Here is an 18,863-nt window from a genome sequence, read left to right on the forward strand (position 1 = left end):
GGGGAGTCTTTGGCCTCTGATGTAAACCAATAGCCAGAGTGAAGGATACATATGAATCCCTCTTTGAAAAGGGAGTCTTTGGCCTCTGATGTAAACCAATAGCCAGAGTGAAGGATACATATGAATCCCTCTTTGAAAAGGGAGTCTTTGGCCTCTGATGTAAACCAATAGCCAGAGTGAAGGATACATATGAATACCTCCTTGAAAAGGGAGTCTTTGGCCTCTGGGCTCGTATACACAAAGCGTCTCAGAGAAGTTCCGATCTACTGGTTGAATCAACGTTGTTTCCACATCATTTCAACCCCAAAAAACAATGCGATAGCGTTGAAGCAAAGGGGGAAACTAACTGGATTTGCAAAAAGTCATCAACGTCAGGGCATTTCATATTTTTTTCACCAGACTTTTAACCTAAATCCAATGGCATGGTGAAATGTTTTGTTGATTTCAAGTGGAATTCACGATAGTTGACAACTCATCCAAATGTAAATCCAAATTAGACGTTGAGCTGACTTCTGTGCCCAGTGGGTGGTCTCTGAATCTTGAAGTCAATCCATAAATCACCAATGATATATAAAATATCATATAGATGTAAAGTTATATACATTACACAGATATAGATGAACAGTACCACTCACCCATATTTAAAGTGACAGTGATGATGTTCAGTGACATGGTGGAATCTGTGACGCTGCTGAAAGAGGACGACTGGACAGGAGGAGAGGGAGGAGTAGAGGAATGACTGAAAGAGATAGAGGTGAGGACATGCACAAGGACCACTGAACACAAAGCAAACTGGCATCTGTGTGGTCTGTGTGTGTGTGTGTGTCTTACCCTCTCCATCCGTGGAGCTTTGGGTTTCCGCCGCCGCCGCCGATGTCGTCTCATGAGCCTCGACGAAGTGCTCTGCTCCGTGGAGCCACTGAACCTGCGGGTGATGACATCTCAGCGGCGATACAACTCACTGTGGTGTCATGACACACAATGCACACTCATCTGCCAGTGGTTGATTGGCCACATGTGACTCCATCCATTTGAGCCAATCTTAGCTGTGGCCATTGAGCTCAAAGGGAAAAGCAACAGTCTTTTGTATGGCTTTTCTAGAGCATATGATTTGTGGGCACTTGAATAACAGTAGATAGCGATCACGTAGAGTGGATACATCAAATGGATTATGTCATGTTTTCATGTGATAGGACACCTTTTTAGTGTCTTGGGTAAATGTACACTACATGACCAAAGTATTCGGCCACATGCTCATCAAACATCTCATTCCAAAAATCATGGCCATTAATATGGAGTTGGTCCCCCCTTTGCTGCTATAAACAGCCTTCACTCTTCTAAGAAGGCTTTCCACTAGAAGTTGGAACATTGTTGCGGGGACTTTCTTCCATTCAGCCACAAGAGCTTTAGTGAGGTCAGGCACCGATGTTGGGCGATTAGGCCTGGCTCGCAGTCGGTGTTCGCATTTCATCCCAAAGTTGTTAGGTGGGGTTGAGGTCAGGGTTCTGTGCAGGCGAGTCAAGTTCTTCCACACCGATCTCGACAAACCATTTCTGTACGGACCTCGCTTTATGCACGGGGCCATTGTGATGCTGAAACAGGAAAGGGCTTTCCACAAATTGTGACCACAAAGTTGAAAGCACAGAATCGTCTAGAATGTAAGTGTACACTGTAGTGTTAATATTTCCCTTCACTGGAACTAAGGGGCCTAGCCCAAACCATTATTTCTCCTCCACCAAACTTTACAGTTGGCAATATGCATTGAGGCAGTTAGTGTTCTCCTGGTATCCGCCAAACCCAGATTCATCCGTCGGACTGCCAGATGGTGAAGCATGACTCATCACTCCAGAGAACGTGTTTCTACTGCTCCAAAGGCGGCGAGCATTACACCACTCCAGTCGATGCTTGGCATTGCACATGGTGATCCCAATGAACCCATTTCATGAAGCTCCCAATGAAAACCATTTCATGAAGCTCCCAATGAAAACCATTTCATGAAGCTCCCGATAAACAGTTATTGTGCTGACGTTGCTTTCAGAGGCAGTTTGGAATTCGGTAGTGAGTGTTGCAACCGAGGACAGATGATTTATTTACACGCCAAGCGCTTCAGCACTCGCTGGTCCTGTTCTGTGAGATTGTGTGGCCTACCAATTCACGGCTGAACCGTTGTTGCTCCTAGACGTTTCCGTTTCACAATAACAGCACCTACATTTGACCGGGGCAGCTCTAGCAAGCCAGAAATTTGACGAGCTGACTTGTTGGAAAGGTGGCATCCTATGACGGTGCCACGTTGAAAGTCACTGAGCTCTTCAGTAAGGTCATTCTACTGCCAATGTTTGTCTATGGAGATCACATGGCTTTGTGCTCGATTTTATACCTGTCAGCAATGGGTGTGGCTGAAATAGACAAATCCACTAATTTGAAGGGGTGTCCAAATACTTGTATATACAGTGTACGTGAGTGTGAGTGTAATTGGTCCTAACCCGTCAAGTCCTATTTACAACCAACACTGGCAGCAATGAATGAGGTGATCTCTTCGTATTTAAGGGATGTTCCACTCAAATGACAACTTAACCCGATTTTTCCATTTATCATACTAGCTGTAGTTGTTTTGGGATATTTAGTCCCCTCACTGAGATAATTAAAAGCCATTTTTCTGTTGATCCGTGTGTGTGTGTGTATGTATGTGTGTGTGTGTGTGCGTGTGCGCGTTTGTTTGTGTGTGTGTGTGTATGTGTGTGTGTGTGTGTGTGGTGCTCACCGACTAGATGCATCATCGTCTTCAGAGTTGAAAAAGCTTGTTGTCTCCAGCTCAGAACTCATCAGCGTGGATGAGCTCTCGTACCCCGCCAGCTCCGGTCGCCGCGTCTCCCGCTCTGGACGCGTGTGACCATTCAGCCTGCCACCTGAGGAGGACGCCAGGCAAGCGGAAGAGAGGAAAAGTCAACCGAATAGTGTTCAGTAGAAACAAATCGGAAGAACAGAGACATGGGAAGGGAATACCTGAATGCAAATTTTCATTTTCAAAACACCAGTTTTTTGTAAGCAAAATGTTTTGCCATGGTATGCTCTAATAAGAGTATGAATACTAATCATTATGAATACTACATAATTACCTTTTCATACTATGTGCCAACCCAACCGAACTGTGCTGGTTCCGATATTTTCTTTTCAGCACGGTTCAACTACGGTCTAACCAGGCAATCTCAGTATAGCTTGGCTTCGCTTGGCCCAGCTAGGTTCAGAATATACAGTGCATTCAGAAAGTATTCAGACCTCTTGACTTTTTCCACATTTTGTTACGTTACAGCCTTATTCTAAACTTGATTAAAAAAAACATTTTTTTTCTCATCAATCGACACACAATACCCCATAATGACAAAGCGAAAACAGGTTTTTAGAAATTCCTTATTTACATAGTTATTCAGACCCTTTTCTATGAGACTCGAAATTGAGCTGCGGTGCATCCTGTTTCCATTGATCATCCTTGAGATGTTTCAACAACTTGATTGGAGTCCACCTGGAGAAAATTCAATTGTTCGGACATGATTTGGAAAAGTACACACCTGTCTATATAAGGTCCCACAGTTAACAATGCATGTCAGAGCAAAAACCAAGCCATGAGGTCAAAGGAATTGTCCGTAGAGCTCAGAGACAGGATTGTGTTGATGCACAGATCTGGGGAAGGGTACCAAAACATTTCTGGAGCATTGAAGGTCCCCAAGAACACAGCAGCCTCCATCATTCTTAAATGGAAGAGGTTTGGAACCACCAAGACTCTTCTTAGAGCTGGCCGCCCGGCCAAACTGAGCAATCAGGGGAGAAGGGCCTTGGTCAGGGAGGTGACCAAGAACCCGATGGTCACTCTGACAGAGCTCCAGGGTTCCTCTGTGGAGATGGGAGAACCTTCCAAAAGGACAACCATCTCTGCAGCACTCCACCAATCAGGCCTTTATGGTAGTGGCCAGATGGAAGCCACTCCTCAGTAAAATGCACATGAGAGCCCAAATTGAGTTTGCCAAAAGGCACCTAAAGGACACACAGACCATGAGAAACAAGATTATCTGGTGTGACGAAACCAAGATTGAACTCTTTGGTCTGAATGCCAAGCATCATGTCTGGAGGAAACCTGGCACCATCCCTACGGTGAAGCATGGTGGTGGCAGCATCATGCTGTGGGGATGTTTGTCAGCGGCAGGGACTGGGAGACTTGTCAGAATCGAGGGAAAGATGAACGGAGCAAAGTACAGTGAGATCCTTCATGAAAACCTGCTCTAGAATGCTCAAGACCTGGCGTGAAGGTTCACCATCCAACAGGACAACGACAGGTGTGCCAAGCTTGTAGCATCATACCCAAGAAGACTTGAGGCTGTAATTGCTGCCAAAGGTGCTTCAACAAAGTACTGAGTAAAGGGTCTGAATACTTATGTAAATGTGATATTTCAGTGTTTTATTTGAATGCATTTGCAAACATTTCTAAAAACCTGTTTTTGCTTTGTCATTAAGGGGTATTGTGTGTTAATTGATGAGGGAAAAAAACAATTGAATTCATTTTAGCTGTAACGTAACAAAAGGTGGAAAGGGTCAAGGGGTCTGAATACTTTCCCACTGTAGTGTACATATTTTTTATTCCTAACATCCTCTCTCTTCGACTCCTTCTCAGTGTCAGAGAGAATCATACAGGGCATTGGAGGAGAAGACCCCCACCCCCCCCCTGACATTTTGATAAGGAATCAAGGTGATTTTGAGGTTCACCCATTGACTCTTTGGGGTTGGGTGGACTGGACCGTCGGCATCAAATGAACACACATGGGCACCCATGATTCAAACCCTGCCATTAGGCACAGATCTAGGATCAGGTTACTCCCCCTACGTCCTTTAAGGGAGAATGCAAAAAATGACTAGATCAGCATCCATGGGCAACTTCCTCCTATTCCTCCAATAATGGCTAAATGTGGTTATCACTGCATTATATGTTATGACTCCTATGCAGTTAGTACATTTATATATCATTAACTTCATAATACAACACAAAGTAAGGTATGAATCAATTGAATTCTTAATGACATCTCTATGGACCCACCTTGGTGGTTCAAATGTAATACATGTATGCATTTTGGGGTACATCGAGACAGAATAGGCAGTATTGGGATGCACTCTTGTCACATGGTACCCTACATGTTAACGACACCACATTTCACACAGAACAAGGCACTCACTGGGCAAGTTTCTTTTGCCATATAGTCATCCCAGCAGCCTATTTTCAAGATGGCCGCCATTAACTTCAATGGGGAGGAACTGTATTGATTTTGCATGACCATAACTGAATAAGTAATTGGTGTAATAAGACAGAAAATGGCTTCAAATATTTGTTACAATGAGGGTAACACAAAATCGGCCCAAGTATGTAACTTTCTAGCAAAATATTACCAGAATAGTAGTAAAAATATGCCAAAAAAAGCAGTCTGAATTTTGCAGCCATTTCAAATATTTGACATTAAAACACTTAGAAAATGTTTTAGGAGCATTCACTGTTGTCTATTTATAAAAATTATATATGATTCTATAAATTGTGTTAACATCAAGAAATGCGATGTGAAACCTGCCCAGTACATGGCAACCTGTATAAAATCCCAGCAAAGAGGTACAGGTAACCCATTTTTGCAAAATGCATTCATTATGAGTGCACCAAACTTTACATGAAGCTGGGAAATGTCTAAACAATGTTGCCTAGCTATTGGTTATTTATTCATTGGGTACACATTTTCCAATATGGCCATCAACAGGCTCTATTGGTTTTAATTGGATTGGTCTGACATTTCCACAACTCACAATAGGTGGAATACTCCCTAATGATAATACCAAAAATATTATAGTTATGGAGATAATGCAACCAATTTAGCCAGGTTTGCAAAATACTGTATATAATCTTTGTAAAATTACAATCATAATTTTTCCCCAAAATATGCCAAAAACGCTATTCATATAACTGTTTGTGATCAGTATTTGGATCTCTTATTTCTATATTTTATTTTCAAAAAATTAAAAATGTATCTATAATATTCCTAAAGGGATCTTTCACTCATTTGAAGTGATTTTAATGATAGACAATATTGAATCCATATACACTAGATTCCAACATAACATTCTAACAAACTGCCTTACGATGAGGGCATCAACTTACATAGCTGGTAAAGTATTAAAGCCTTCGGTTTACAACCTTTATAGATTGTGTCTAGTTACACTATTTATGGATTTGTTTTTATATTTAAGCAATAAGGCCTGAAGTGATGTGGTATATAGCCAATATACCATAGCTAAGGGCTGTTCTTACGCACAACACAATGCGGAGCGCCTGGAAACAGCCCTTAGCTTTGGTATATTGGCAATATACCACAAACCCCCAAGGTGCATTATTGCTATTAGAAATTGATTACCAACTTAAATAGAGCAGTAAAAATAAATGTCTTGTCATACCCGTGGTATACGGTCTGATATACCACGGCTGTCAGACAATCAGCATTCAGGGCTCGAACCAACCAGTTTTAGGTTGGTTTAGGCAATCACTGAACTGATCAATTACAAAGATTATGGATATACTGACAAGATTCATGTCTCTCCGCTGTAACAATGGGAGTCGTTGTCCACAAAGCGGCATGGCGGTCTGTCTAGCTCCCGCTTATCCTTTCTTTGGATTGGTGGATACATCTCATCAGGGGTGCAACTTTCACTGGGGACGGGGAGGACATGTCCCCACAACATTCTGAATTTGCATTTTTTTGTCCCTGCAGTTTTATCATCGGAATATGATGCAAAACAAGGCAACGGTTTGCTTTAGGACCATGCGGGGATGCCCCCGAGTGGTCGAGTAGGCTGTTTGAAGTGTTTATCTGACTGGATTAAAACTAAAATGCCCCTCCCCCCACCACACACTTCTTAAACAAAAGTTGCGCCCCTGCATCTCATTATTGTAATCCTTTTTAAAATATTAGATGAGGGTTGTTGACATCAACCACCTGTATTCAATGGAGAGAGATGCTTTGCTACTCGCCTCAGGCCATGAATATGCCTAGCCATCTCGAGACAACTCCAATATGAAATGTTTTTTTTTTCTCAAAGTTGCCGGGATGTCATGTGTCCTACTTATATCAGGGCACTCGTGTCAACTTAAGCATCACAAAACTTCCATTTGATCAAATAAACATCACATAGCAAATAAGCCATTCATTTTTACCTCCACACAAAAACTCCTTGAAAGAAACACCAAATGCTGGAGGGAGACAGATTTTCTATCGAGTTTGGGCCTCTTCCTCTTCCTCTCTGTCAATTAGCTCAGCTGGTCAGGTGTAGTGCCTAGTTGGAACAAAATCCAGCAGTACCTGTGGTACTCCAGGAACAGAGTTGCTTAACATTGGTATAGGGCCTACTGAATTGTATTGGTTAGTGGCTGCTGAGGGTTGTCGAGGGCATCAGCAATAGCTCAATTGCTAAAATATTGGATTTTTTCTAATCACCAATTGCATAATTTCAATAAAATGGGACTGAGTCACTGGCTTACTGGTGTTCTTCCATGCCGTCCATAGGAGGGGTGCGTCACTTGAGTGGGTTGAGTCACTGACGTGATCTTCCTGTCCGGGTTGGCGCCCCCCCCCCCTTGGGTTGTGCCGTGGTGGAGATTTTTGTGGGCTATACTCAGCCTTGTCTCAGGATGGTAAGTTGGTGATTGAAGATATCCCTCTAGTGGTGTGGGGGCTATGCTTTGGCAAAGTGGGTGGGGTTATTTCCTGCCTGTTTGTCCCTGTCCGGGGTTATCGTCGGACGGGGCCAGACTGTCTCCCGACCCCTCCTGTCTCAGCCTCCAGTATTTATGCTGCAGTAGTTTATGTGTCGGGGGGCTAGGGTCAGTTTGTTATATCTGGAGTACTTCTCTTGTCCTATCCGGTGTCCTGTGTGAATTTAAGTATGCGTTCTCTAATTCTCTCTTTCTCTCTTTCTTTCTCTCTCTCGGAGGACCTGAGCCCTAGGACCATGCCTCAGGACTACCTGACATGATGACTCCGTGCTGTGCCCACTCCACCTGGCCATGCTACTGCTCCAGTTTCAACCCTGACCTGTTCACCGGACGTCCTACCTGTTCCAGACCTGTTGTTTTCAACTCTCTAGAGACAGCCGGAGCGGTAGAGATACTGACATTTCCTCCTGAGGTGCTGACCTGTTGCACCCTCGACAACCACTGTGATTATTCATATTTGACCCTGCTGGTCATCTATGAACATTTGAACATCTTGGCCATGTTCTGTTATCTCCACCCGGCACAGCAAGAAGAGGACTGGCCACCTGTCACGGGTGAGCGCTACTGGAGGAGAAGTCAGGTGCAGGAGAGCAGAGAGTTGTGAACAGGCGCACACTTTATTTAGACAGGAGCAAACAGCAGACGGATGCTACTGCGTCAAAACCTCCAGCAAAAATGGCAAATGTGCAAAGCGCGAAAACAGTCACAAAAGCTATAGTTTACCAAATAAACATACCTTCGTGAAATAAACACGAAACATGGAAACCCAGCCTGGCGCAACACATAAAACACGTAACAAAACAATTCCACACAAAGACATGGGGGGGGGACAGAAGAATATACAGCAATGTAATTAAGGAATGTAAACCAGGTATGTAGGGAACAAGACAAAACAAATGGAACAATGATAAATGGAGTGGCGATGGCTAGAAGGCCGGTGACGCCGAACGTGGAAGTCGTGACACCACCCCTCATAGCCTGGTTCCTCTCTTGGTTTATTCCTAGGTTCTGGCCTTTCTAGGGAGTTTTTCCTAGCCACCGTGCTTCTACACCTGCATTGCTTGCTGTTTGGGGTTTTAGGCTGGGTTTCTGTACAGCACTTTGTGACTTCAGCTGATGTAAGAAGGGCTTTATAAATACATTTGATTGATTTGTAGGTCATTCTCCCTGACCTCCATAACAGGTATATTTATTACATTATTTCAATAAAGAGTGGGAGCATGCTTTTGGTGTCTTATGGTACCCTGTAGGTTTTCTACGGTCTGAGAGTTTAAAAAAAAAACAAGAAACGGGAAGAACCAGGGAGAAAATACGACTCTTTCAGATCTTGAAAGGAACGAAGCCCTTGCAGGTTGAAAATATCCTTAAAAATAGACCAATGAGCGAATGTAAAGCACATAGAGGCCAGATAAAATAAAATTGTTATTCCAAATAGGAGATAACTCGTGAAAAGTACAGGTTTTGCCCAGATAATTATTGACTTGGAAACAAACCGTCAATAAATATTTCCCCCCAGTAGATCCCATAAAAAGATTAGGCAGTTTTTGCTTTATCCCAGAAGGAAGGTCCTGAATTCTAATTGAGTGGGACTTGCCCTCCTCTATTATTTCCCAGTACGACCAATATCCCGAAAACAAATACAGTTGAAGTCGGAAGTTTACATCCACTTAGGTTAGAGTCATTACAACTTGTATATCAACCACTCCACAAATTTCTTGTTAACAAACTATAGTTTTAGCAAGTTGGTTAGGACATCTACTTTGTGCATGACACAAGTAATTTTTCCAACAATTGTTTACAGACAGATAATTTCACTTATAATTCACTGTATCACAATTCCAGTGGGTCAGAAGTTTACATACACTAAGTTGACTGTGCCTTTAAAACAGCTTGGAAAATTCCAGACAATGATGTCATGGCTTTAGAAGCTTCTGATTGACATAATTTGAGTCAATTGACTGTGGATGTATTTGAAGGCCTACCTTCAAACTCAGTGCCTCTTTGCTTGACATCATGGGAAAATCAAAAGAAATCAGCCAAGACCTCAGAAAAAACATTGTAGTCTGGTCTATCTTTGGGAGCAATTTCCAAATGCCTTAAGATACCACGTTCATCTGTACAAACAATAGTGCGCAGGTATAAACACCGTGGTACCACGCTGCTGCCATACCGCTCAGGAAGGAGACGCGTTCTGTCTCCTAGAGATTAATGTACTTTGGTGCAAAAAGTGAAAATCAATCCCAGAACAACAGCAAAGAACCATATGAAGATGCTGGAGGAAACAGGTACAAATGTATCTATATCCACAGTAAAACAAGTCCTATATCGACATAACCTGAAAGGCCACTCAGCAAGGAAGAAGCCACTGCTCCAAAACCACCATAAAAAAGCCAGACTACGGTTTGCAACTGCACATGGGGACAAAGATCGTACTTTTTGGAGAAATGCCTCCTGGTCTGATGAAACAAAAATAGAACTGTTTGGCCATAATGACCGTTGTTATGTTTGGAGGAAAAAGGGGGAGGCCTGCAAGCCGAAGAACACCATCCCAACTGTGAAGCACGGGGGTGGCAGGATCATGTTGTGGGGGTGCTTTGCTGCAGGAGGGACTGGTGCACTTCACAAAATAGATGGCATCATTGGGCAGGAAAATGATGTTGATATATTGAAGAAACATCTCAAGACATCAGTCTGGAAGTTAAAGCTTGGTCGCAAATGAGTCTTCCAAATGGACAATGACGCCAAGCATACTTCCAAAGTTGTGGACAAGCCCTGACCTCAATTCGACAGAAAATTTGTGGGGAGATCTGAAGAAGCCTGTGCGAGCAAGGAGGCCTACAACTCTGACTCAGTTACACCAGTCCTGCCAGGAGGAATAGGCCAAAATTCACCCAACTTATTGTGGGAAGCTTTTGGAAGGCTACCCATAACGTTTGACCCAAGTTAAACAATTTAAAGACAATTCTACCAAATACTAATTGAGTGTATGTAAACTTCTGACCCACTGGGAATGTGATGAAAGAAATAAAAGCTGAAATAAATAATTCTCTCGACTATTATTCTGACACTTCACATTCTCTAAATAAAGTGGTGATCCTAACTGACCTAAGACAGGGAATTTTTACTAGGATTAAATGTCAACAACAAGATATATAAAAGGTGTTAAAAACATAGAAAGCGGTTATCATATATCAATTTGATCAGGGGCTTGTGGGGAACAATTTAATACCATCAAACCTTTGCCACACCAAATTGGACACATGTTTCTGCTGGCCCATGGACTATAAGTGGGATAGGCTGTGACATGAAGGCAGATGGACAGACACTAAGACTTACCATGGTCATGAGTGTCTTTCTCTTTCCTTCGCGGCCTCTCCCTCTCCCTGCCCCGGTCTCTCTCCCGCTCCCTCTCTCTCTCTAGCAACACGACTGACTCAGTCTCTGTCTCATTGTCCTGAATGCCGGCAGCGTTCGCACTGATGGGAAGGTTAAATAAAAGGGGGAGTAAAAGAGACGAAAGAGAAAGAAAATAAATGAATTCAAAGAGAAGGGATTATATTTATTTTCCCTTCTCCTACACACAACTGTCTGACAGACACACAAAGGCAAGTCTTTGTTGCAGACCCATGCCGTTTAAGTGTCAAGTGCTGCTATCAGAATGTCAGTATGTTTTAGTGTCAGCCTCACCAGAGAGGAGCTAGCTACAAAGAGAACGTGAGCGCCAGTCTGTCTGTAACTGCTGCATGCATGTGCACACCATGTATGTGTGGTTATGTACATGCATACACGGACACACACGCGCATATGTGTGTATTATGCATGAGGATGAGCATATGGGTGTGTACATTTGAGAGCTGCAGTGGGCAAAATGGCATTAACCAGTTCTGACCAGCAGAGGGAAAGGGGTGTTCTCTCTGTGTGTGTGTGTGTGTGTGTGTATGTTGTGGGTGTCTGATTAAGACCTTCCCAGCTGGCTGATTTAATATTGACCCCGAGCTCCCAGGGGGTAGGCAGAGAGAGACACAGACATACAGATAATAGATATGATTTCAATAAAATACAAAAAATCACACACAGAGACACAGAAACACACACAGTATTTAGCTCTACACCTCACCATAGCTAAGTCAAGGCCACTTCCACAACACACGAGAGGGAGGAGGGGGGAGGGGGGGGGGGGGTTAGGTTAGATGGTCAACTAGAGTCACACACATGCATACACAAACACACACTTTGCAGATACTGACTGAAAAGAGGGGGGTCTTGAGTCTCCGATGCCACCGGTCCTCTCCAAAGGAGGTGGCAGCTCTGCCTGGCTATCTGCACACACAGAACCCCCATCGGAACCCCCATGAGAACCATCTGCTGACACCAACTGGGGAGAGAGAGAGAGAATGACAGAGAAAGTATTATTATTGCTTGTGCTTACTTTGGCACTGTAAGTGATTTCACTTTCCATGTCCAAAAAGTATATTGAATTGAGAGAGAGAACGTGAATGAGTGAGTGAGATAATGATGGCGAGAGAGAGAGGTGAAGGGGACTTAGACAAACCTCAAGGAAAACCCTTTTCCCTATTATATTGCACTACTTAATACCAGAGTCCTATGTTTGTCATTATACTACTAACTTTATTCTCTGTCTAGGGCTTTATTGAAAAGTAGTGCTCTATAAGAGGAACCGGGGAATCCTTCGAGACACAGACACAGTGAGACACATACAGATAGTGAGTAACAAAGTCAGTCATGATTTTGAGTATAAGTGTGTATGCGTGACAGTCTGTCGGAATTGTAAATGTGCTTATTGACTAGGTGGACACAAGACAGACACACATACAGTCCTCCATTGACAAACACACACACATGCCCCCTTTTCTCAGATTCAATAAGTAAGGCCCAGGATATTTCAGGAGCGTTGTGGAGCATCCTGTGATTCCAGTTAGCTAATCTAATCAGCTGGGGAAGTAGGGAGACGTGTTCTGGTCTGCCTCCTAAGCATCCACCAACATAGTGCAGGACGAAAGCACTGGGGAGCAGCTTTATACTATGTGCGGGGCTAATTATTATTTTATTTTTTATATATACACTACCAGTCAAATGTTTGGACACACCTACTCATTCATTTTTACTATTTTCTACATTGCAGAATAATAGTGAAGACATCAAAACTATGAAATAACACATATGGAATCATGTATTGTAGTAACCAAAAAAGTGTTAAATCAAAAATATATTTTAGATTTTGGATTCTTCAAAGTAGCCACCCTTTGCCTTGATGACAGATTTGCACACGCTTGACATTCTCTCAACCAGCTTCATGAGGTAGTCACCTGGAATGCATTTCAATTAACAGGTGTGCCTTGTTAAAAGTTAATTTGTGGAATTTCTTTCCTTAATGCCTTTGAGCCAAACAGTTGTTTTGTGACAAGGTAGGGGTGGTATACAGGAGATTGCCTATTTGGTAAAAGACCAAGTCCATATTATGGCAAGAACAGCTCAAATAAGTAAAGAGAAATGACAGTACATTAATAAGACATGAAGGTCAGTCAATACGGAAAATGTCAAGAACTTTGAAAGTTTCTTCAAGTACTGTCGCAAAAACCATTAAGCACTATGAAGAAACTGGCTCTCATAAGGACTGCCACAGGAAAGGAAGACTCAAATGTACTTCTGCTGCAGAGCATAAGTTAGTTTCTAGCCTGTAAAGAAGGTATCTGTTTTTTAATTTTTAATACATTTGCAAACATTTTGGAAAACCTGTTTTTGATTTGTCATTATGGGGTATTGTGTATAGATTGATTGCTGAGGAGGGAAAAATGTATTTAATCCATTTTAGAAGAAGGCTGTAACGTAACAAAATGTGGAAAAAGTCAAGAGGTCTGAATACTTTCTGAATGCACTGTAGCTGGTCTTGGCTGAGTCATTCCATCTCAGACAGCGATGGACTTTGGTTTCTAGAGCACAACCGAGAGTACACAAATTAATGACAAAAACCAACCAACTACACACACAGCTCTCAAATGCACACACAAAATCATCATCACACACAGTTGCAAACACACAGCAGGAGAGACACACAGACACACAGCTCCCAAATGAGCGAACCATCTGAAGCCAAAACAGATCCCACCAAAACCCAATTAAACAAGTGTGTTAACTGTTGCCTAGCTAGTAAACAGTCACACACACACACACACACACACACACACACACACACACACACACACTGTTCATCTCATTCCATAATTCCACACATGCATCCTATCAAGTAGTGTTTTACAGCTGAATTCTGATAATAATTGTGAGTTATACCGTCATGTGACCTTTACATAGAGTAACACCACGGTGTGATGCATTTCAAAAGTGTTAGGAGTGTTAACATACACAGGCCTCTCTCTTCCAGACCTCCTGATGAGGGACGCCTGCATACAGAGGGTTCATGCAGACATACGGAGAGAGAGAGGGAGCAAGAGAGACCGAGAGACCGATGGAGAGAGAACGAAGAACCGGGCTGTGGTTGAAATGAGTGAGAGAGAAACACGGAACTGCGGTGGAATTGAGAGAGGGCATAGGTGATGACGGTGATAAACATGAAGAACAGTTGCTCACCCATGACACGACCCGGCCGTTGAAACAGGGAAGTTTGGCATTGTCGTCTGAGATCTCCTCCTTCACCACCCTGAGGGGAGAAAGGAGGGAGTCAAAAATCCACCGGGTTACACACATCACAACATTAAAGGCAACCTAATATATATATATATATATATATATATATACTATACAGTGGGTTCCGAAATTATTGACACATTTGATAAAGATGAGCAAAAAGGAATGTATACCTAATAAACTGGCCACTGAGTGTGTGTGTGTGTATATATATATATATACATACACTGCTCAAAAAAATAAAGGGAACACTTAAACAACACAATGTAACTCCAAGTCAATCACACTTCTGTGAAGGTGTCATATTGAAAGGTATTGAAAACAGAACTTCCGGTTCCGGTGGCATGCAACATAACTATGAGTTAACTGACATATTTTCAAATAATTGTCAACATATAACACCACATTAAGGTTTGGGACGTTCACTGTATTACAAGGAGCAACAGCAGCTCTATTTCACTCCAGCAGGTAGCATAATCTGTCCATTCACAGTTCACCTGTGGGAAACATGTCAGCTATCAACACCCGACAACAGAAAGAGTTGGCCGCTACTATCAGGAAATTACCTCTGCCCTCGACTCGCAATTATATCCGGTAAATGAATATCTTGCACTGCTTACTTCTAAAGTGGATAACGACTCAACTAAAGCGGAAAGTTTGGAGACAGCGGTCAATGTGACAGAGGGGGACTCCATGACCTGCAAACAACACAAACTAACCCTTTACAGCCTGAGCGAAATGATCCATTTCTTGCTGGATCATGAGCCCTGTGTGCATTAATGAGCTCTGCGTGCATAATTTGTTGGTGTAAAACCATATATGAAAACATGATACATAATTTGAAAGCTGAGAAACAGCCCTTTCAACTGATATGACATCCCCATCAATAAAATTGTAATCAGTCAAGAAATAACACCTGTGAAAATGTATCTTATATAAAAATCAATACTTTCCCCCCCCCAACCAACTGCCATTTACACAACTGTATAATGAAGATAGAGAAAACCTTATTGAGTCTTCCTTGTTTTGTAATGATTGAACATCTGCAATCAGAATAGAAATACCTTTTACTGTGAACACGTTACAGCTGTTTTAGTGACCGATCGCATTTTCTATGTAATGTTCCTTGATCAGACACTTTATCTGGATAGTATATTAAACAAAAATCTGCACCAAAAATAATTACAAATAGCATTTAGTCTTACATTTGACAAAGACAAACAAGTACTATAATATTAATAAAATATGAACTTTATTGAAAGAACAAGGTTAGGGGGATACATTGTCTCATTCACACCTGTAAAAAAAAAAAAAAAAGGTACAAGTTATCTCCATCATAGCCATAACGTTACAGTATATACAACATTCATCTCAGGGATATTGCAATCAACATTGATCTGACCGAGGATCGACGCTGGGCAGCATCTTAGACCTGGAGGGTGGGGGAGGGGGACAGGCATCAGTTGGCATGGAATCAAGCATTTCTAGAACTTCCCTAAACCAGTGTGAGCACAGTGGTCGATCTATTTTATTCAACATCAATATGGAGTATAATCTTTAATATTTGCATCATGTGTCTGGACATACTGAGCCATCTGCTCGTGGGATGCCTTCCTCAAGTTCTCAGTCTGTTTGACAGCCAGACCTCTGCCACGACCCAGCTCCTGTAGTAGAGAGATTTATTCCTAAGGTAACAAAGAGGGAATTCTTGCATGAAATTGATGAGTACCTTCGGGGGCTGCCCTACACTCCTCTGTCAGCTTAGTGTAGGCCAATGCCAGGTTCCGCCTGAACAGGAGGAACAATAGTTTATCATCTTTCAATGCTAGGGATGCGTTCCAAATGGTACCTTATTTCTTAGATGGGGCATCAGTGTAGACATCTCTAATAGTAACCGGATTCAAACTACCTGGAGTGCCTCAACCTAAAACAATTTTGGTCCTCTGCTATGCATAACCGCTTGTCCTCGCATTCAGGTGCTACTCAAACAAACCACATCCTATTCTCCTTTCTATCTATCCTGTAACAACACCAACATATTCTAAAGTAGTCCTCCAGTACATTGAAGTTTCATTCTTTCTGTTCAGCCAAATGTTAGTGTGGTGCCATTTAGCCAACTCCTATGTATAGCCAACTTCGATGGTAACATGGCATGACAACATTCATTCAATAGGATAAACAGATCTTAGTCAAGGCTAGCCAAATGTTGATTCTCTGCCAGTCAATGTTCAACTTTCTGTCCTGTCCTGTGTGTGTGTTCTGTTACCCTGGCTTATTGTATTGTGCTCACTTGGGCAGTGAGGGTGTGTCCTGTGAGGGTGTGTCCTGTGAGGGTGTGATTGTCCCTCAGCCCTTTCTTCAGGATCAGCATGTTGTCCAGTCTCTGCCTGTCCTTGTCACCGTGGGGACAGCTTCTACAGTGTCCTCCTCACAAAGGTCTGAGAGCTGACAGTCCACCACACTGTCCTACAGAAAGAGAGAGTATTTAAAAATCATAGACCTGCGATAGAGAGATAGGAGAGAGAGATATATAGAGAGACGTACCAGTCAAAAGTTGAGACACCTACTGATTAAAGGGTTTTTCTATATTTTTACTATATAGAATAATAGTGAATACATCAAACTACGAAATAACACATATTTCAATCATGTAGTAAGCAAAAAAGTATTAAACAAATCAAAATATATTTTAGACTCTTCAAAGTAGCCACGCCTTGATGACAGCTTTGCACACACTTGGCATTCTCTCAACCAGCTTCAACTGGAATGCTTTTCCAACAGTCTTGAAGGAGTTCCCACATATACTGAGCACTTGTTGGCTGTCCAACTCATCCCAAACCATCTCAATTGGGTTGAGGTCAGGTGATTGTGGAGGCCAGGTCATCTGATGCAGCACTCCATCATTCTCATTCTTGCTCAAATAGCCCTTACACAGCCTGGAGGTGTGTTGGGTCATTGTCCTGTTGAAAAACAAATGATAGTCCCACTAAGCGCAAACCAGATGGGATGGCGTATCGCTGCAGAATGCTGTGGTAGCCATGCTGGTTAAGTGTGCCTTGAATTCTAAATAAAATCACAGACAGTGTCACCAGCAAAGCACCCCCACACCATCACATCTCCTCCTCCATGCTTCATGGTGGGAACCACACATGCGGCGACACGGCGGTTGTAACCAAAAATCTCAATGTCCATTGTTCGTGTTTCTTGGCCCAAGCAAGTCTCTTCTTATTATTGGTGTCCTTTAGTAGTGATTTCTTAGCAGCAATTCAACCATGAAGGCCTGATTCACGCAGTCTCCTCTGAACAGTTGATGTTGAGATGTATATTTTACTTGAACTCTGTGAAGCATTTATTTGGGCTGCAATTTCTGAGGCTGGTAACTCTAATGAACTTATCCTCTGCAGCAGAGGTAACTCTGGGTCTTCCTTTCCTGTGGCGGTTCTCATATGACAGACAGTTTCATCATAACGCTTGATGGTTTTTGCGACTGCACTTGAAGAAACTTTCAAAGTTCTTGAAATGTTCCGTATTGACTGACCTTCATGTCGTACGGTAATGATGGACTGCTGTCCCCCCCCCCCCCCCCCTTGTCACAACACAACTGATATGCTCAAATGCATTACGGAAAGAAATTCCAAAAATGTACTTTTAACAAGGCACACCTGTTCATTGAAATGCATTCCAGGTGAATACCTCATGAAGCTGGTTGAGAAAATGCCAAGAGTGTGCAAAGCTGTCATCAAGGCAAGGGGTATATATTATATACATACATACATACGCATGCACGGGAAGTATTCAGACCCCTTCCCCTTTTCCACATTTTGTTACATAACAGACTTTTCTGAAATGGATTCAATTTAAAAACTCCTCATCAATCTACACACAGTGCTCCATAATGACAAAGCAGAAACATGTTTTCAGATTTTATGGCAAATACCTTATTTACATCAGTATTCAGACCCTTTACTATGAGCCTCTCAATTGAGCTCATGTGCATCCTGTTTCCATTGATCATCCTTGAGATGTTTCTACAACTTGATTTGGACTCCACCTGTGGGAAAATCCATTGATTGGACATGATTTGGAAAGGCACACACCTATCTACAGTTGAAGTCAGAAGTTTACATACACTTGGAGTCATTAAAACTCATTAATAACATGTTGGGGCTAGGGGGTACAAGGAGTTCCCTAAAGGGAACACCCCCCCCCCCCCCCCCCCCCATTCAGCTGAAGAAAATATTATTTAGAAATATTTAACTTTCACACATTAACAAGTCCAATACAGCAAATGAAAGATAAACATCTTGTTAATCTACCCATCGTGTCCGATTTTTAAAATGTTTTACAGTGAAGACACAACATATATTTATGTTAGATGACCACCAAATTCAGAAACATACACATCGAT

The 18,863-nt window shown here is 42.4% G+C and overlaps 1 protein-coding gene and 1 long non-coding RNA gene across 5 annotated transcripts in view; both read right to left on the reverse strand.

Moving 5' to 3' along the window:
* The window catches only part of LOC110490076 (segment polarity protein dishevelled homolog DVL-3), a 45,909-nt gene that overhangs the window by 13,055 nt on the left and 13,991 nt on the right, over nt 1-18,863 (reverse strand). For 2 of the 4 annotated variants that reach the window (XM_021563222.2, XM_021563221.2), the window contains exons 2-7: nt 14,399-14,468; nt 12,040-12,167; nt 11,129-11,268; nt 2,762-2,906; nt 832-925; nt 636-705 (exon numbers count right to left, since the gene is read on the reverse strand). In XM_021563222.2, the coding sequence (XP_021418897.2) occupies nt 636-705; nt 832-925; nt 2,762-2,906; nt 11,129-11,268; nt 12,040-12,167; nt 14,399-14,468 (647 nt within the window). Of the gene's footprint in view, nt 1-635; nt 926-2,761; nt 2,907-11,128; nt 11,269-12,039; nt 12,168-14,398; nt 14,469-18,863 lie in introns of all 4 variants that reach the window. The other 2 variants (XM_036944371.1, XM_036944370.1) reach the window with 1 other exon arrangement.
* Nucleotides 15,691-18,630, reverse strand: LOC118938800. The gene is made up of 2 exons (XR_005036091.1): nt 18,393-18,630; nt 15,691-16,921 (listed from the first exon to the last, which is right to left on the reverse strand). It is a non-coding gene; the product is annotated as an uncharacterized LOC118938800 (long non-coding RNA).

The sequence above is a fragment of the Oncorhynchus mykiss genome, chromosome 15 (genome assembly GCF_013265735.2).
Source record: "Oncorhynchus mykiss isolate Arlee chromosome 15, USDA_OmykA_1.1, whole genome shotgun sequence".
Classification (NCBI taxonomy): Eukaryota; Metazoa; Chordata; class Actinopteri; order Salmoniformes; family Salmonidae; genus Oncorhynchus; species Oncorhynchus mykiss.